Source organism: Bombus vosnesenskii, unplaced genomic scaffold, assembly GCF_011952255.1.
Source record: "Bombus vosnesenskii isolate JDL3184/JDL3185 unplaced genomic scaffold, Bvos_JDL3184-5_v1.1 scf7180000013370, whole genome shotgun sequence".
Classification (NCBI taxonomy): domain Eukaryota; kingdom Metazoa; phylum Arthropoda; class Insecta; order Hymenoptera; family Apidae; genus Bombus; species Bombus vosnesenskii.
This window is the reverse complement of record NW_022883003.1, coordinates 670,902-688,426: the sequence shown is the minus strand read 5'-3', so window position 1 is coordinate 688,426 and position 17,525 is coordinate 670,902. Positions and strand designations below refer to the sequence as shown.

General features: G+C 44.5%; 1 protein-coding gene and 2 non-coding genes across 3 annotated transcripts; 1 reads left to right on the top strand and 2 right to left on the bottom strand.

The window, feature by feature from the left end:
• Positions 1-5: 5 nt before the first annotated feature.
• LOC117237363 lies at positions 6-16,923 on the bottom strand. The gene is made up of 9 exons (XM_033501249.1): positions 16,643-16,923; positions 6,449-7,489; positions 3,144-3,387; positions 2,101-2,557; positions 1,863-1,990; positions 1,440-1,559; positions 1,122-1,133; positions 659-854; positions 6-256 (listed from the first exon to the last, which is right to left on the bottom strand). Exons 2-9 carry the CDS (start codon positions 7,487-7,489, stop codon positions 160-162), a joined length of 2,295 nt encoding a protein of 764 aa, XP_033357140.1. The 5' UTR covers positions 16,643-16,923; the 3' UTR covers positions 6-159.
• Positions 5,642-5,803, bottom strand: LOC117237443. The gene has a single exon (XR_004494001.1). It is a non-coding gene; the product is annotated as a U1 spliceosomal RNA (small nuclear RNA).
• Positions 12,571-12,641, top strand: Trnaa-ugc. The gene has a single exon. It is a non-coding gene; the product is annotated as a tRNA-Ala (tRNA).
• Positions 16,924-17,525: the final 602 nt, after the last annotated feature.

The window sequence follows — 17,525 nt, the reverse complement described above, 5'->3', positions numbered from 1 at the left end:
TGGTATTAAGTATTCTATTTATAAATTGTTTATTCCGTACCACTGTATGTCTATACAGCACAGTTATGTACAACATTTAATTACATTAATTCGTAATAAAAATACTGTAACGTGACATGTAAGTGCGATGAGAGAAGGTCAACAGACGCAAACGTAAAGTTAAGAGAATCGATCCTTACAGTGCCTCTCGTCGGTCCCATCGCCGCAATCGTCGATCCCGTTGCACTTCATTCCCTTCGTAATGCATCTATTGTTTCTGCGTGAAAGCCAATTCCATTGTTGCGTGACACAGATAATAATATAATATTATAACGTCAGGCATTTATATACTCCGTTTAATGAGTCGAGGCAATAAGGGTAGGGATTGTATTCGAAACCTTTAGATACTAGAGAAAAAGATATCCATTCATTGTTCCTTATGTATTTAACCATTTTTTGAAATCGAGCTTCGTTCGGCCTTTCGGTGCACAGTCATTTCGCATGTCATACCCGAGAAATCAAAGGAGGCTATAACAATTATTCACGTAAATCCTAGACTTCTGAATGGTAAACATTTGGAATCCGTTGCATTCATCGCGTGCTTAGCACACAGATGTTCTCTTTACCTCTACTGACTCCACACATTGAACGGAATACAGATACATTATCATCAACTTACTGGCACGTAAATTCGTGCTTATTGCACCGTCCTTGGCACCCGTGAGGTTCGTCAGATCCATCGAGGCAGTCTGGCAGGCTATCGCAGAAGCGAGCTCTCAATATGCACTGGCCGTTGCTGCACGTGAACTCGTTTTCCGATGGACACGCTGGCATCAAAAGAAACGTTGTTGCGGACGTATTACGCGACCGTGGTGCTAATGAAGCAAGCGTCGTATGCGATTTTCCATTCTTTTAGAAGCGCATCAAGGTATAGCGATTAAACGCGGCGACATTTCAATTTATGTCGTTCGAAAGCTCTGCCATAGTGAAAAGCAGGCTGTGTATGTGGTATGTACCATGAGAAAGGGATCGTAGTGCTTATGCGTGTGCGTGAAAGAGCATGCGGTGCATTTAGCGGTAATTGTGTATCGCATGCGGAAATCGAATGCGTATCAAATAAACGAGTATGTACTCACACCCACCGAGATTAAGACCTACGAAGAAGAACAGAAAAAAAGAAGTTGAAAATGACCTTAACCCAAAAAGAAAAAAGGAAACGATAGTAACAGAAAAGGGAAGGAATAGGGGAATCATGTTAGCCGAAAGTGCGCGAATAATTCAACCAGCAACGAACTATCTTTGTAAGAAAATCTCAAGGGGAATTATCCTAGGATTATCCATGACGAGTCACATGGAAAAGAATATGTATATACGTTGGTAATTATATCGACGAGTCGATAATTCGCGAACCAGCGGTGTACGCTTCTTGTGACCGCAACGAGCAGTTGCGCATATCTTACCTAAGGTGCAATTAATCTCGTCGGCCGCGTCCCAGCAATCTATCTTGCCGTCGCATCTCTTTTCCAGTGGAAGGCAGGAAGTCTCGTTACCGCACTGAAAATGCGTCTCCAGATCGCAGTCTGTAACAAGAAACGTACCAGGCGTTTTATCGTTCGCGATCTTCTCATACGCAACGCGCCGTTTGCCTAACGAGAACGCATCGTCTAAATACTTATTCTCGATCAGCTCACGCTCCTTCAAAATTATCAAGCGTGCAACGCGCGTCGCTTTTTTACCGCCGCTAGATTATTCCATATCGCGACAAACGGATAAACTGAAGCCTTGCAAACTATGACAAAGCCCCGGGTAAAGCCGATAACAGAAGGAACGTCCTAAGTCGCGGAAAACTGGGCTAATGTTATATGCTATATGCATATATGTACCGCAATTGTGCTCGTCAGAATGGTCGTAACAATTCATATGCCCGTCGCAGTGCTTCTCGAGAGGGATGCACAGCGTGTTTAGGCAGGTCCACTCGTCATCCAGACAGTAATGCTCCATCTCGACGCACCTATTAAAATCGAGACGTGACGAATTTTGAAAGAATACGTATGTAGGTCTGCGCAAAGAAAAACGCGCACGAACAACGCGATTAAACAGATGTTAGAACAATTTACCTACCTAAACGCGTCGACATCAAGACGATGACACTTTTGTTTGTTGATGAGACAAAAGCCGGCACATCCGGTTGGATCTTTGGGATCGAGAGGGATTCTGCAAGTCGGTGCTTCCTCGTCGACGAGAGCGACGCAAACCTCCTCTGGCAGACAGTCGTCGCAGTATCTGGTAGAGTTGAGGCTGGACGGGCTCGTAGCTTCCGTTTCCGCTTCCGACGTTAGCGGAGCGCGACTCTCCGGAAATGACGAGCCACCATTTAAAAGAATACTTGCAGCGAGGGTGCTAGTGGCCGAGGGCTGCATCGGTGTCGTCGATGACACGGCCGACGCGTCGTTCTGTTCTTGTTCGCTGTTCGATCGACGTAGAAACGTTCCCGCGGCCAATACGTCGTTGTCCGACGATGAATCGTTCGTCGACGACTTTAGGTACTGTTGGATGATTTGCAGCTTCTCGGGTTCTGCTAAAAATCAGTTTTTGCGTTACCACGATTATGGCTGATACGACGATTAAAAGGAAGAAGCAAAAACGAACGAGAGCTTTTTAATGGATTGTCAACGACCACGGCCGAAGAACGAGCGAATCTCACATCGACGCTTGTCGACTAAAAATATCCGTTTAGTCGAGATATAAACGTATATAATCTACTGCTGTAACGTCTCGGCTCGATCGTTGGTTTATAATAATCGAGCATAATAACGTGCTCGCTAAATGTCTCGCGAGCGCTTATTTCAGTGGTTGAATTCATCCGATCGCTACGATCTATTTCCTCGGTGAAATAAAATCTCGATGCCGAGTGATAGTCGCTTGTCTCCGTCGGTTCACTGTAAACGCGATCGTTCGTGAGGTTTCAACGTTTCATGTTTCGTTGAGCCGGGTACAAACGATTGCGATATTTTCACCTTGCTTTCTGTTGCGTCGTATGTCTGTCTTTGTTGTTTTTAATTAGGGAAACGAAGAAAGATATATGGCGCGGCATCAAAGAGACGCTCGTCTGTATCCGGCCTTTTAACATGACGGATATCATGTAAGTATCGCGTACCACTCACCAAACGCGATGTACAGAGCAACAGCACCTATTCCTAAAAGTAGCAGCAACGCGATCAGCAGAAGAACGAGGGGCCTGGTACACCCGGAAGCCTCGAGAGGATGCGCCAGATGCAGAGTCCAGCCGTGTCTGTGCTTTCGAAGTCTGGCCGGATGCGGGGGTGGTTCTCCTCTGACACTTCGTCGTAGGTTGATGCGATTTTGGGAAGACGGGGTTTGCGTTCGCACTGGGAGGGAGTAGGCCCTCTGGAAAAGTAAGATCGAATCGTTCGATATTTATCGATCGTGTGCATCGGCTACGAAGTCTTCCAGATAAAGTTGCTCGCGATTTACCTCAAATTCAGCCATCGGTACTGCATTCTCTTCGAACCGGCCACGCGGTTCTCCTCGCTAGATATACATTTGATAATAGCTTATCTATTTTCCAATAGTATGTGAGCTTCTCAAGAGCAAATGAAGGCGCGGCAGAAAATCTAGATACCGATTATAGTGAATTTTTTCGCAACAAAATCAACAGTCACTCGCGCGCGTTAACTCGAAGCAGTTTTTCTCGAACGGATATCATTTTCTACCTTGCCAACCTTCGACGCGTTAAATATAACCGTGACGCTACCAAACCACATTTGCAATATTATGTATTATATCTTTTTTTTTTATAGAGGCAAAACCGAAGAGTTGCGAATTACGTCGGCTGTTTAAGAATAGGGAGCGTAAGCGGATGTCGTGCCTTCCGAGGCAGTGGTCCGCGTCCAACTGATTACCGTCCTCGATACTGGTCTACGTTAAACGCGACCGTTATTCCGCTTTCTTTCCAAGCACCGGTAAAATCACCGCGATCGATGCTCGATCCTTCGATCGTATATCGTGTTGATTCGAAGCGCAACGTTCGATGAGGGAGAAGGTGTCGTGCCGCGTCGATTTCCTTTGCCCGTACGCTTACGGAAGACTCGCCACTTGTACATCACGCAGCGACACGCTGCCTGCCGGCCAACGATCATCGCGTCTGGCTATAGATAGACGTTTTCCACTTCCGTTCCGTTTTGTTCGTTTAGGGCGGACAAGCGCCAGACGCTCCGAAAGCAAAATGAACTCTCGTCTCGTCGAGGAAGCGATCATCGACAGGTCAAATTTCCCAGTTATTTATACGACGCGATCCGCGTCTGCCAATCCTTTCGATAGCTACATATGCATCGAGCAATAGCTAATCGCTGCGTGTTTTTTTCAATTTAACGTTGCAATCGTACACGTCACACCGAGATTACGGTTTTTTTCCTTTGAAACACGGGGCAAGGACGCGAAAAGAAATGACGAAAGCGAATCATGAGATTGCAAACTATATATAGATATATCGTGAAACAACGAAGGATACTTCCTTCATCAATGGCGTGGCTTCTCTGTTTAGAATACAAATGAAATGGTCAAAAGACTTTACCGATCGTGCGATCAAAGCCGAGCTTCGTTCGACCATGGTGAATCGCGCAATTTTTCATTCTGTTTCGGTTTCAAATTACGCACATGGATGACTCACGGCTCCGATATGATGTGAAGGGAATAACGAACGAAAGATTCAAAATGCGCTTCGCATTTTAGCCGTGAACAATCATCGACGCTAGAAATTCGACAGATAGAAATTCGTTGTGTGCAAAGTCTTCTCTCCCCTTTTTCTTCCCTTTCGACCCGTTATTTCCCGTACCTCAACCTGTGTATCTTTCAGTACATGGGTATCCGTGCATTGTTTCATATATGTTGTTTAAATACAGGCGTATCTAAATGCACGTGTATTAATGTATCCGTATTTTGACCCTTGGGATTTTTCCCCATATTATTTCAGTAAATATATTGAAGTACTCGAAACCTTTCATTAATTTCGCAATCTTTCAGATTTCTTAAATATCTATGTGCTAAAAATCACATGAATTAAAATACAGATACGTTAATACACGCGTATTGAAATACACATGAGATAGTGCACAGGTATCCATGTACTAAACATGTCCGGATGGAGGTAAGGTTTACGTGCAATAAGTATATAAGTAACAGGTGTATTTACATAATCACGATCTCTGTTTTTAACGTTAATGAACTAACGAATTAATCTTACAGTTGAGAAACAGCATCAACAATAAGGATCGTCGAGAAGGAGAATCGTTTTCGCTCATTTGTTACGCAGAATTAATAAATACATATTTATATTGGGTTATGAAACTTATGTCTGCTTGGTACTACTTCTCTCATTTCTAGATATAAATCTCTACCAAATGATACAGCGATATATGAGTTGCTAAACAAAGTCACCTGTGATTCGTGAAAACCGTTTTACATAACGTGTAAAGAAGCAGAGAAAAAGTTCTTCTCAGAGGGAAAATTTGTTTATTTGACTAATACTACAATTATATACTAGATATGTTTTTCAAAAGAGAATTCTAAAATGTATTCTAAAATATATTCTAAAAAGTAATTCCTAAAAAGGGATTTATTGAGTTTCTCAAATGTTATATGACCGGGACAGCGCGAACGCAGTCCCGACTATCAAAAATTATACGCCCGAGATACCCACATTAGGGGTATTCGCAAGGGTCAGCCTAACCGTAGTGCAATGGAAAAGCCTCGCCCTGGAGGAACCGCCTTCTTGATCACGGTAACCTCTGCGCCAGGTAAGTATGCTTTCCTTCGCTTCAAGTCCCGATTTATCCCAACTAACGATCGAGATCGCAAGCGAGAAACTCCTACTTCTCGTCGCCATCTAGCGGCCAGACGAATTTTAAGCCGCGCATCGAGGCAATAGTTCTCAACCTAATCCCGTACTGCTGACAATGGTGCTCAACTTATTCGCGCGCGTAAACGAAATCGATATCTCGCATTAATCGAAATAAATTTAAAACTCCCACAATCTGGAGGCGCGAGTATGTAGATTTCTAAAGATTAATATCCAAGGCGTTGACAAGTGAGTGGTTTGTAGACCGAAGTGGTTATATATAACTCCACCTTTTTTAAATATTTTAAATTTTACTACCAAAACTTATCTTATGTGCAGTGCCTACAAAAAATATCTCCCTAATTTTCCGCTGGAACGTCATTTTATTAGGTACTCGTCGTATTAAATTCTTGTAGTAGTAGTAGTAGTAAAGTTAATAAATGATACGAAATTTGATACATCTGGATCTAATTAAGTAGCACATAAATGTTATAATTAATACAATATTGTGCAAATATTTATTGTAGCCACTGTAATTTTCTCCACTTCTTATTCTGTGGAGTTAATTAATTTGACAAATGAACGACTCAAATGGTTTCGAACGACACTCACCTGAAACGAACCGTGTTCCTTGGCGTCAGTGAAAAGCATCGACGCCCCCTTGGTGTACCAACGATCCTGAGAATATATGGAGTTCACTCTCATACCCGGCCGGTTCTTTGCCGAGCCGATCAAAGCGTTGTCCTCGTTGATCTCCGCCAAATCGACGAGATTCGCGCAACCGCTTCGCTCGTTTCTGATCAGCTTCACCGTGCTCGCTGGGGATCCGCCGACTTTCTCAGAAATCGTGAATACAGAGGGTGAATTGGTAGCCGGCATCGCGAACTCGTCCGGCTTCCTGTTCGGGCAGCACACAGGTAGCATGGTGAAATTGCGTGGATCGAGGATAGTTTGCGAATCTTTCGAACCCGATATTTGCAGACGCTGCTGTTGCTCGTTGTTCCTGTCTTTTCTCAGAATCGTTTCGCTCTCTTTGTCAGCGACTTGGTGGTGTTGGTCATTGCTAGACGCGGCAGCTTTGCTTCGACAATGCTTGCAATCCTTCTTCCTGCGCTTTTTACTGGGTCTGCATTCGGATTGCAGCGTGATAGACTGCGCTCGAGACGAGAAAGCGTCGTCGGTGAAGGCGACGATATCGGCATTCCTCGTCGCAACTTCCGTATCCTCACGGCGACCGTCGATTCTCTTTCCACTCGTCCCACGAATGGAGCAGCTACCGAGGGAAGAATCCAACCCGGTGCCACGTCGAAACGGTAACGTTAAATTACGACGGAACGTTCCAGCGATCTCTTCTCTATCCAATGATCTCGTCGTAGCGCTTTTGCAAACGTATTCGATGGCGTTCAAAGGTCGCCGAAGAGCTTGATCTTGGCCGATCATAACTCCGGAATGCTTCGAGGGATTCTCTACACCGGGCAGAATGTCCTCGTACACGTGGCCATCCGCGTTCGACACCGGGTCATCGGGCGATAGCTCGTTGCCAATCGTATCGAACGAGAACGTATGCGAATCATGGCGAAACTCTCGCGAAGATATCGGCGTTTCTTCGCTTTTTGGCTGCTGGTGCTCCTCCTCGAAACCTTGGTTCTCCATCTGCATAGGAAAAAAAAGACAAATACTGTTAACCTGTGTCTTCATTGAAGCAACAACGAAGAACTTTTTGTTGCCTATTGTTGCTGCATATTCGAAATATGTAATGCCCAACAAATATCAACTTGTGGAAACGTTTTGTCCACACTGAAGCAACGCAATCAAAGGAATATTTGGGTTTTGTTCCGATTTTCAGGGACGTTCATTTCTCTCGTAATCTGTTGCTGCGTGCTTTTTTATTTTCGTTTCATCTTTGCCGCTCCGGACGGAAACAGGTAACAAGCAACAACTTTTTTTACTGGCAACAGAAACGTGAAGGAACATGGAACGCGAAACGTTGCACAACCAGCAACAGTTTCAACAAACATAGAGGTAACGGAAAGTTCCTCATTGCTGCTTCAGTGAGGGTGCAGCTTTGGACGATATCAGCGAGTCGATATACGATGGACTTTCGATCTCCAAGTTCGATCACGCGCGTCGTCCTATCATGAATAATATTAACTGATTTACTCGTTTGGTTTCGACGAGTAGGTTGATCGATTCGTGACAGTTCGTACTCTCTACGAAAGGACGCCGTGTCCAGAGTTAATGAAATGTTTCGTGGGTCGTGTTGACCCTGCGTTCGCCAATTATCGTGTCCTCGATGAGCACCGCGTCGCGCGCTGCTCCATTTTTTCCACCGGATAGCTCGCTTGGGGAAACCAGCTGATCACGACTTGTCCATCGAATTTTTCGTTTATCGAATGTGGATAGGGAAACCTCCTTACGATCGTTGAACTGCGTCGGTATCGCGACCAATTGTCATTAAAGCATATAATTTTAGAACACTGAATTCTATTTTACAAGGGCAACGAATAAACACGATATAGGAATATGTGTAAACAGGCGATTTTTACTAATACCAATGAAAAGTATCTAGTGTAAACTTTCTTTTCGCTATAGCCGTATATATTTCGTCGCGACGATCGACCGTTCCTTCGTTGCTTCGCACCGTTTTCCAGTTTCAAACGCTGTTTTCTCCATCTTCAAAATAATCCATGATTCATTTCCTCGAAATCGTGTATCGATGGGTAGATTTTTCCTTTGGACAAGTTACGAAACGCAGACGTTCGGTCGTCGGGGGAAATTGTAGGCAGTACGTTTGGAGCGACAATTAACGATCGGCAATCTTCGAAGTTAAGTAAATAGCGCGAGGGGCCGTAAATTGAACGGCGAAAGCGTCACGCGGAGAAAGAGAGTTGCGACGAACGAGGGAGCGGAATTAAGCGTCTCGTTGGGGAGCATCCCGACGATTGTCGCAATTATCGCGACTTGACTCTCCGATTGATCCCGTCAAGCTCCTGACGTCATCGACCTCGTGGATCTTCGGTGGATCTTCTACGATCGTTCCATCCGCGAACGCATACCGTATCGTTCTCATCTCGACCCGACTCCGCTCGACTCGATGATGCCTTTCATTGCCCTGCTTTTACCGGACCAATTTCGACGCATTCTTCTCCACGCGGCAACTTCCCATGAAGCGCAACCTATAAAGAATCTGGCGATGGTATCGCGAGTGAAAGGAAATGTTCGAATCGGTGTGACGAATGTAGCGGGAGGCAATAAAATCAGGAAGCGACAAGCCCAGACTCCCAAGGAAGATCGACCGATCGACAGTTCGGTTGTAGTTACGACGCCTGCGACTCGACGCAGTTAATCTCCGGTTTTCTTATTAAGAACGGAATCAAACGCCGGAATCCAGGGCTAATTCCGTGTATCTATCGGCTCAGATCGTGAGTCAACGGTGTGTCCATGGTGACGCATTGCTTGCCTAACAGGATCGCGTACAGCCAGTTACGCGTTAACAAAAGGAAAACGCGTTTTCCTTCGAGTCATCGAATGGCGCGAAAAGAATCTCCGATGTTCAGCGAACGCGAGGATGACTCGAGTTCCTATCACGCGGAACCGCGTTCACAAACGCGAGAAAAAATCCTACGACAAGAAGGACGAACCGTTACCTTTCTTCTTTGACGAGTTACTTTTTATTAGATTTCCTACATCCGACGTACGATTCTCGCTGCACAAGGAGAAGAGGTTTTTCTACCTGCAGATAATTTTCAGGACTTGCTGCCAAATATGATGGTTCGATACACCTTAGGGCGTATACCATAATCATTTATTCTTAGCTCGTGCTTAAATTTCTATATATACCGTGTCTTTTCCTCTCCTTTTTTTTGGATATATATACGTATACCTTTCCCATACGTTATATATTTTTGTACTAAACAATTTATCCCGTAAATAAATGAACGAATGAGTAAATAATACACGGCGATGCCATTTAAGATCCACGTATCGATTTCTGTTTAAACGATACGACTAAGGTCAACGAAGGGGTGGAATGTTTAACCGTTTTTGCCCGATGAAGAGGAACAAAAGAAGTGAAAGGCAGGAAGGAGCAAAGGCGTCAATCGGTCAGTCGAGCCGACCGGTAGCTAATTAGTTCTCATCTACGCTTCTAAGGCTGCCCTCTCTTCTTACGTTGCACCGTTCTGTTCATCGTGCGCTCAATTAGAGGTTAACCAATTAACGAACGTACGGATCCGCAAAGGGTTGAGGCACAGCTGGCGCCAAACCCCTTTGCGCTTCGGTTCCTTCCGGCGATCAACGATACCGATTCTACCGAATACGCGAGGCATTTTCCGCTCTCTTTACACACGGAAAGAAAAGGAAAAGAAAACTCGAAATAAAGGAATCGTCTTCGCGTTAGTAAGCGGAGGTCTCGGAAACCAGTAAAAGATGCCGGTTCCTCGATGAATTCGTTCCACTTCAGCGTGTGCCGTAATTGGTTCGGTCGATGATTAATCGAGATCCGATTTCGACAGTTAGGTTCGCGCGCAGACAATCGGGAATGAAAGCGCACGAGACTGCACGTGTGTCGTTCTGCAGGGTAGCCACAATTAGTCACGTTGCGAAGACGCGTGCGATCATTTGCTCGTAAATACGGCGTCGAGGGTCCTTTCCGCGTCGTCGAAGCAGTGCAGCTATCTGCAACCTTTTTCATCTCATAACGCACATAATCTAATTACTAAAATTCTACGAAGCACTAAAAAATATATTATACATATTTGGTTCAGGATAGGACATTCACACCGAATGACTATCGTTGCTTTTACTTGACAATCTAAAGAGAAGGGATCAGTGCCCCTAAGTACATAATCGGGTATTGCATGTTTCAAAAATTTTGGCGGCACGATGCGCCGCTTGAAAATCGAGGATGTAAAGTAATACGGGAATTTCGCAAATGTTCGCATTGGAAAAGTTGCGTGTACTATGGTCTTGGAACGAAAAGAACGATCGTTGGACGATTCACCGCGTCGGAAGAAATAATGGAATCGGGCAGCAGCTCGGAAATTGTTCGACCGAGAAGACCGGTTGTTTGGTCGCACGTGCGGTGCCATATGTCGATGCACGAGCTGTGCACCGTGGGCGAACGTTACGCACCGATCAACGTCGCAGGTTACATTGTCGATTCCGACCGATGATCGAGGATATTTCGAACGAATGCATCGCGTTGAATCGGCCGCTATGCCAGCGAGCTGTTTCGCGATCAAAAGCGCCAACGGCTATCGATATAATCGTGACCTGTTTTGCGCTATTAGCATTTCCACGCAATCCAAACTTGAATTCTTCAAGGAAAGGATCGCCATGACGAACCGCGACCTGCCGCGTATTTTCCCGCATTCGTTTCGAATTCTTTCTACGAGGAGCGGATGTTAAGGTTATTTTACACGTAACCGACGAATAGCCGCTAACGGATGGAAAGTGGAACGGACAGCGTGCCTTTCGCGAACGAAGATAAAGAAACCTGGTAGGGCAGAATGTTAAACGCTCCGTGTCGTACCAAGGGTAATTGCGAACGAAGTCGTCACGGTGAGGAACACGAAAAAAGAGAAAGAAAGAGGAAAATCAAAGAGGACGAACGATGTTGGAACCGATGATCCGAGGATCGCGTTCGAAAAAATGGAAGAAGGCACTGCCAACCAATGGGACACACTCCTTGGAATCATCGCGGCAGATTCCTTGGCAACGATACTCGGCGTTACTCGTTGTTGTTCCATTCTCGTGCAACGTGATAACGAGGAAGCATCAATGCCGCATTATGCGAGAACGAGCAGACATCGTACAGCCACGATTCGCTCAGATTTTTCAAGAAGGAATTACGACATAGATAAGCCCGTTTCTGCGGCACCGGATCACGACTATTAATTATTATACGTTTCGTTGCTCGCTTGTTATCCTGCCTGTCTTCGTATTTGCTTTACCAATTCGTAGACGTCGATTGGACGAACCACCGTTGGATACCAAAGCTCCTCCGCGAAGTACGAAGCATCCCTCCGCGGAGGCAACCGCTATGTTTTTCCGTTTGTCATGCAACCATCGTAACCACCGTAGCGAGAAAGGAGAAGCTAGAAGGGAGAAAAACGAAAGAACAAACGCCTCTTTGGTGAATCATCGTAGCTGAACTGCGTGGGAAACGGTGAAACACGTGAAAATACGCAACGACTAACGAACACAGAAAAACCAGCGACCCGATATGTTAATGCGTTCGATAACAACGCATTCGACGCATCGATTACGTGGACAGTTGCGATATCCTGTCCACGGAAACTGGGACGTTCTTAATGAACCGAAATTCTTTCGCGCGCATTTCATTCAGTTCGCGTCTGCGCGTTTCCCCATCCTGTCATATGTTGCCCCCTTCTCTCCGAGGAAATTTCAAAATTATTCGCAACGTGGCTTCGTAATTGCAAGATTTGTGGTTCGCAACGATGCGGTTCGAACGGTTTGCGTTTAAATCGCAATCAAGTTATTAATGGTTGGAACGTGGTTGAAACTGATTTACGCGGTGGTCCACAGCCTTCGTCTAAATCTAAATTATCGGTTTGACAGCCAGGCATCGCGAAACCAGACGCGCCGTTAATTAAATCATTGCGTCATGAAACCGTACATGATTTTGTACGGGAAGCGAGTACTATGACTCCCAACTTCGTATAGTCTGTATCATACCCCTTCTCACGACCATCTCGCAACCCCTCTCGATAGGGGATGTAGCTCAGTGGTAGAGCGTTCGCTTTGCATGTGAAAGGCCCGGGTTCGATCCCCGGCATCTCCAACTTTTTTCTCGTTTCTGTTATATTTATTGGCTTTATACGCTGGTATTATGCTTGCCCTCGATTCGACCATATCCTACTGGAAGCCACAGGCTATATCGTTCGCCGCTAAATTAATTGCTTTTCAACTAGGAAATGAATGGTCGGCAATGTGCCGTGGTACAAAGGAATTATATAATACGTTACGTTTCGAAGGAAAATTAAGAGCAAGTCCGTTCGAAGGAGAGGAAGTCGATACCAGTTTATTATTATTAACGATTATTTTTATCTCGTTGAGTCGGCAGCCATGTCAAAGTTATTTTATTCTCTCGTCGAATTAAGATTCCGTTTAAAACCAACGAGCATGCGAACAGTTGGAGGCTCGGCTTATTACACCCCTAATAAGTGCTGTACAACGCGTCAATTATCCGGTAAGTATAGGGTCGAAAGCTAGAGGATATTGGCGGTGAGAGTTGGCCGATGACTGCACGTCACTGGCATGCACACAGTCGTAATTTATCCAGTCGGCTATAATAGCCAACTCTGGATCTCTGTATACACCAACACAGTCATGGGTATCGTATTTTTTCTTCCTCGACTCCCTTTGCCACGAGCAACGCGAATAAATCATCAAATTCATAGCTGACCCTACCCCCATTTCCGACCATCCCGAAGAAATCTTCGCAGAACGTAGAAACGCGGTACCCGAGTCTCGATTCGTTCGAATGGCCGAACCTTGCACCGTCCCGTAGGAAACTCGTTTGAGTCGACAGCGACCGACTACATTGCCAATTCCACGTTTACCATCGGTTATCGAACAAATGAGATTGAATTCGATTATGAAACGGTGCGATTCGAAGGCGTAACGAGCAAGTTGGAATTATCGTTGCGTTAATAACGATTACGACAACTACGAGGACGAGGTCAAGATGGAGGAAGGATAGGTTTCGTGACGGAATGGCCTGATATCTTCGTTCTTACACGAAGACTAGAGAATGTGCCAAGATTATCACGCCAATTAGCAAACGCTTCCAGACGTGAGTTTCTAACGACGCTACGATTTCAACCTTTCGATCCGCCTTTATCCGTAAACTATAAACTAGGCGCTTTCCACGGCAAATGGCGCAAGAAGAACGTTTTGAAAAATAACGATTGCGAACTGATGCAACTAAATTTCGATAGACTCCAGATTCTTCCATGTTCGAAGCGTTTCACGAGGTTACCCGATTCGCCGTGACACCAGCAGGAAGCTCTTTTGATCGCAGCCAAAGATATAAATACACCGAGTACGAGCGACCAGAGCTGAATTGGCCGCATAGAGACAGCACTGCTTCCCGACCTTACCTCATACTCGGTGATCGCAAGATAATTCGTTCGGCGGTACTTCTTTGCGAACCATATGATCTCTTATCACGCGATGCGCGATAACTACAAGGTGCGTAATCTATTTCGGCGACGCTAATCGCGAAGATGCGAATAGACCGATTTAGCGCCGGAGACGCTTTTCTTGTTTAAAGCCACGCATGGGATTTGCGTATGCATTGCTCGGACAAAGGAATTCACCAAGAGAATAGAAAGTGAGATCCACGAGTTTTCCTCGGTTGTCGAGGAGCATGCGTCAACATTAGAGTTGACGAGTGGGATTCTTAGGGTAATGGCCAATGGGTTCGAGAATGTCGGGCGTGCATAGTACCAGGGTAAAAGAAAAGAAGAAAAAAGAAAGAGGAGAGAAGGGAAAGAAGAAAAAAGAGACGACCAGCTGACAATGGGACGAAAGAAAACGTTCCGCTCGGCCGCGCTTCGCTAACCGAGGCGAGGGTTACGCGTTCGCTTTTATTTACACCTGGCGCGTACGCGTACGCGGCTTGGCACCCACGCAACGCTGACTCGTACACCGACTATGCCTGCACCCGTTCCGTTCGCCCAATTTTTCTTCATTTAAACCTATCGAATCCTAATCGTGTCATCCTGCAAGCCACTCCTCCTCCAACGATGCCGCTGGTCCGTCGCATCGGCAAACGCAAAGTGAAACAACGAGACTCGCGTGGTCTTTCGATTCAATATCGCTAGATATTCGATGTGGCTAGATGAACTTTCAACCGAGTTAGGCGGGTATATCGCAAGCAGTTACAACTGACGCGGTATAAATAGGTTGGCGTCGGTGAGCCAAATCCAGGAAAAGTTCGTGGTGGTTCGGCTGACTCCCAGCGGAAACGGAATACGCGGCGTTGTTTTCGCTTTTATCTTCCATATCGTCTTTCTATTCGCGATACTTTCCTAATCCTATCCGGCCCTATGTCGAGTCGACATTGCGCTTCATATGTAACAGTGGAATATGGTGTAACATATAATGCGTATATACAGTCGGAGACAAAAATTAGTAGGACAGGTGTTCACAGTGGAAGTACGTATCAACGAAGTTTAATCCAAACTAGTACTAGTATTATTACGTAAATCCTTATACTACATAGACTATTTAGTAAGTAACTGTAATTATTATTTATATTTTTATATAAACAAGGCGTGTGTAACGAAACTTCGTTGATACCTATTTTCACTACCTGTCCACTTACATTTTTATCCCAGACTGTATATCCAGTCATGTACGTACAAATGTTATTGTATATGTATATATACTGTATATGTACTGTACTCTATATATATTGTATATGTATATTATATATGTATATGTATATATATTGTATATGTATATTGTATGTTGTTTGCTGCTAAAATATTGAAGTAGCGAAATACTGTACTATACCGACTTGACGATGGTGACTGACAAAATCAACGCGGACTAACTGCAACGAAAGTTCGTGAATGTCGTGGACCGCGAGAACTTAACGCTTCGGAGAATCTTTCGAAACGTAATTGTTCGATGCTCCAAATACTCTGCGACTTTTTAATTCCAGTTGACTCGTGTGAATTTTCAAAGGCGGATTAACGTGGAATGTTAACGAGGCGTTCAGGGTACGAGTGCACGGTACTCCTCCGATGTACTCGAAACGCTCGAGTGTACGCCGTTCCCAACAATGAACGAACTTCTTTGTTCGAGAAGACGATCACCAACTACTGCGCGATCGCTGTCAAGTCCTCGACTACGACAAAAGCTAACTGTAATCCCTTATCGTACTGTAACGATCGATTCGACGTTACATCGCGGTTAGCTTTGTGCAGAATGAAGCGTGACGCAATTTACGCTTAGATCGAATTTTTGCGTTCACGACTCGGCTAGCGAAACGGTCGACCAGCCAATTCAACGAACGAAGATCGTGAGACCGAGATACCGTCCTATATCCATGTTCCATGTTACGATTTAACTAAACGATCGACCACTCGTTTTTGTCAACAAGAAAATATACCATTTTTTTGAAGGTTAGGTCTTGGCCTTTGCAACCGATTTCTGGGTTGTTAGAGGTAGTAAAATCGGACCCGAGTCGTCTTCAAGGGACATGAAATAAGGAAACAAAGAAACGCGGGAAACTCGATTGTACGTGTGTTTAAAGCACTCGGGACGAACTAAATCCTCCTGCTGCTAGTGATACTATACGCGAATGCGCATACAATATGCATAAGCCGTGCTAGTTTGTGAACAGCCGCATGCACAAACGGAGAGAATAATCGTTCGTCGGGAAAACATATCGAATAAAGTATAAACATTTCTGAATGATTCAGCTATGTTTGGAAACGAGGAAATATAAATCTATCGTCAAGGTAGCATAAGCAACTTTCCTCTGTTTAACAATTCTTTCCAATAGTAGGAACTGCACAGTCGTGTTATTTCCCGGAAGCACGACGAGATTAATGTACTGAGCAAAACATGAATTGGCAACGCACACTTTGTCGAATGAATGAAACGAGAGAATGAACAAATATAATTATTGAACGTTTCGACGTTACGTATTTACTTTGCATCGTTGAAACAAGTGACATAAACATTTTCGGTAAGTAAAAACGCTTTTTAACGAATGCCACTGTCATAGAATTCAATCTATCGCTATATAAAACTGTTTGTATTCACCTTTGGTTTGTCACGGTAATCTCATATTCCCCGAAAGTGATCTCTCAGTGGAGAGGATAAAGACAAGGCAGCATAATCTAAATACTTTGACGAAGTTTCGAATCCACTGGGCTAATCGATCGGTAACTCGTCGATCATCGTTACTGTTCACATCCATAGAACGTCACATGTTGATCCCACGCGCGTTCTCCACTCCGACAACGTGTAGCCGTACTCAGCGCGCACTTACCACGCATCGACGCTTACGCACCAAATGCCGCGCGCACTGTGAATGACGCGCGATGCGATATGCCAGCCTGCTAGTCCTATGGTTGTCAGGTATACAAGCCATAGTAACCAATCACCACTCAGCCATTCGTTTCGATAACCAATCAGGTTTACAGAATTTTTTACACGTAACAAATCGAAGAATAATTTATCGATACACATATGTATTTGTATTTTAAAAATTTTTCGTTTCAAATTATCGAACGACTTTTCTATCGAAGACTTTAATTAATATTTTTTCGATAACTATCACTTTAGCCATTTTTTTCTTGTGAAAATTACTAAGTTGTGAAACTTAGATTCAAATTTGTATACAAACGTGTTCAAATGTCGGAAATTTTAATTAATTTTCAAATTATCGAAATGTTTAAAGATCATCGAGATAACGAGTTACCGATTGGAGGTATATAATCGTGCACCGACGGATTCGTGTGTAGTGAATCGATAATGTCGCATGTGACATGAAAATGATAAGGGGGTGGCAACCCTTTCGCGGGATGCAAGAATCAAAAATAACAGTTACTCCTAAACTTGTTATAAACAAAGCCATTGACGAAAAGGTAATTTTTGTTTAAAAGGAAGACAGTAATTCTAAAGAAATTTATCAAGAAATTAA

Excerpts from the sequence above, each read along its gene's own strand:
- LOC117237363 (XM_033501249.1), bottom strand. The coding sequence starts at position 7,489 with ATGGAGAACCAAGGTTTCGAGGAGGAGCACCAGCAGCCAAAAAGCGAA. Across the intron at positions 1,991-2,100 it reads CTTGATGTCGACGCGTTTAG|GTGCGTCGAGATGGAGCATT; the intron begins GTAGGTAAATTG and ends CGATTTTAATAG. Across the intron at positions 257-658 it reads AAGCACGAATTTACGTGCCA|AAACAATAGATGCATTACGA; the intron begins GTAAGTTGATGA and ends GCTTTCACGCAG.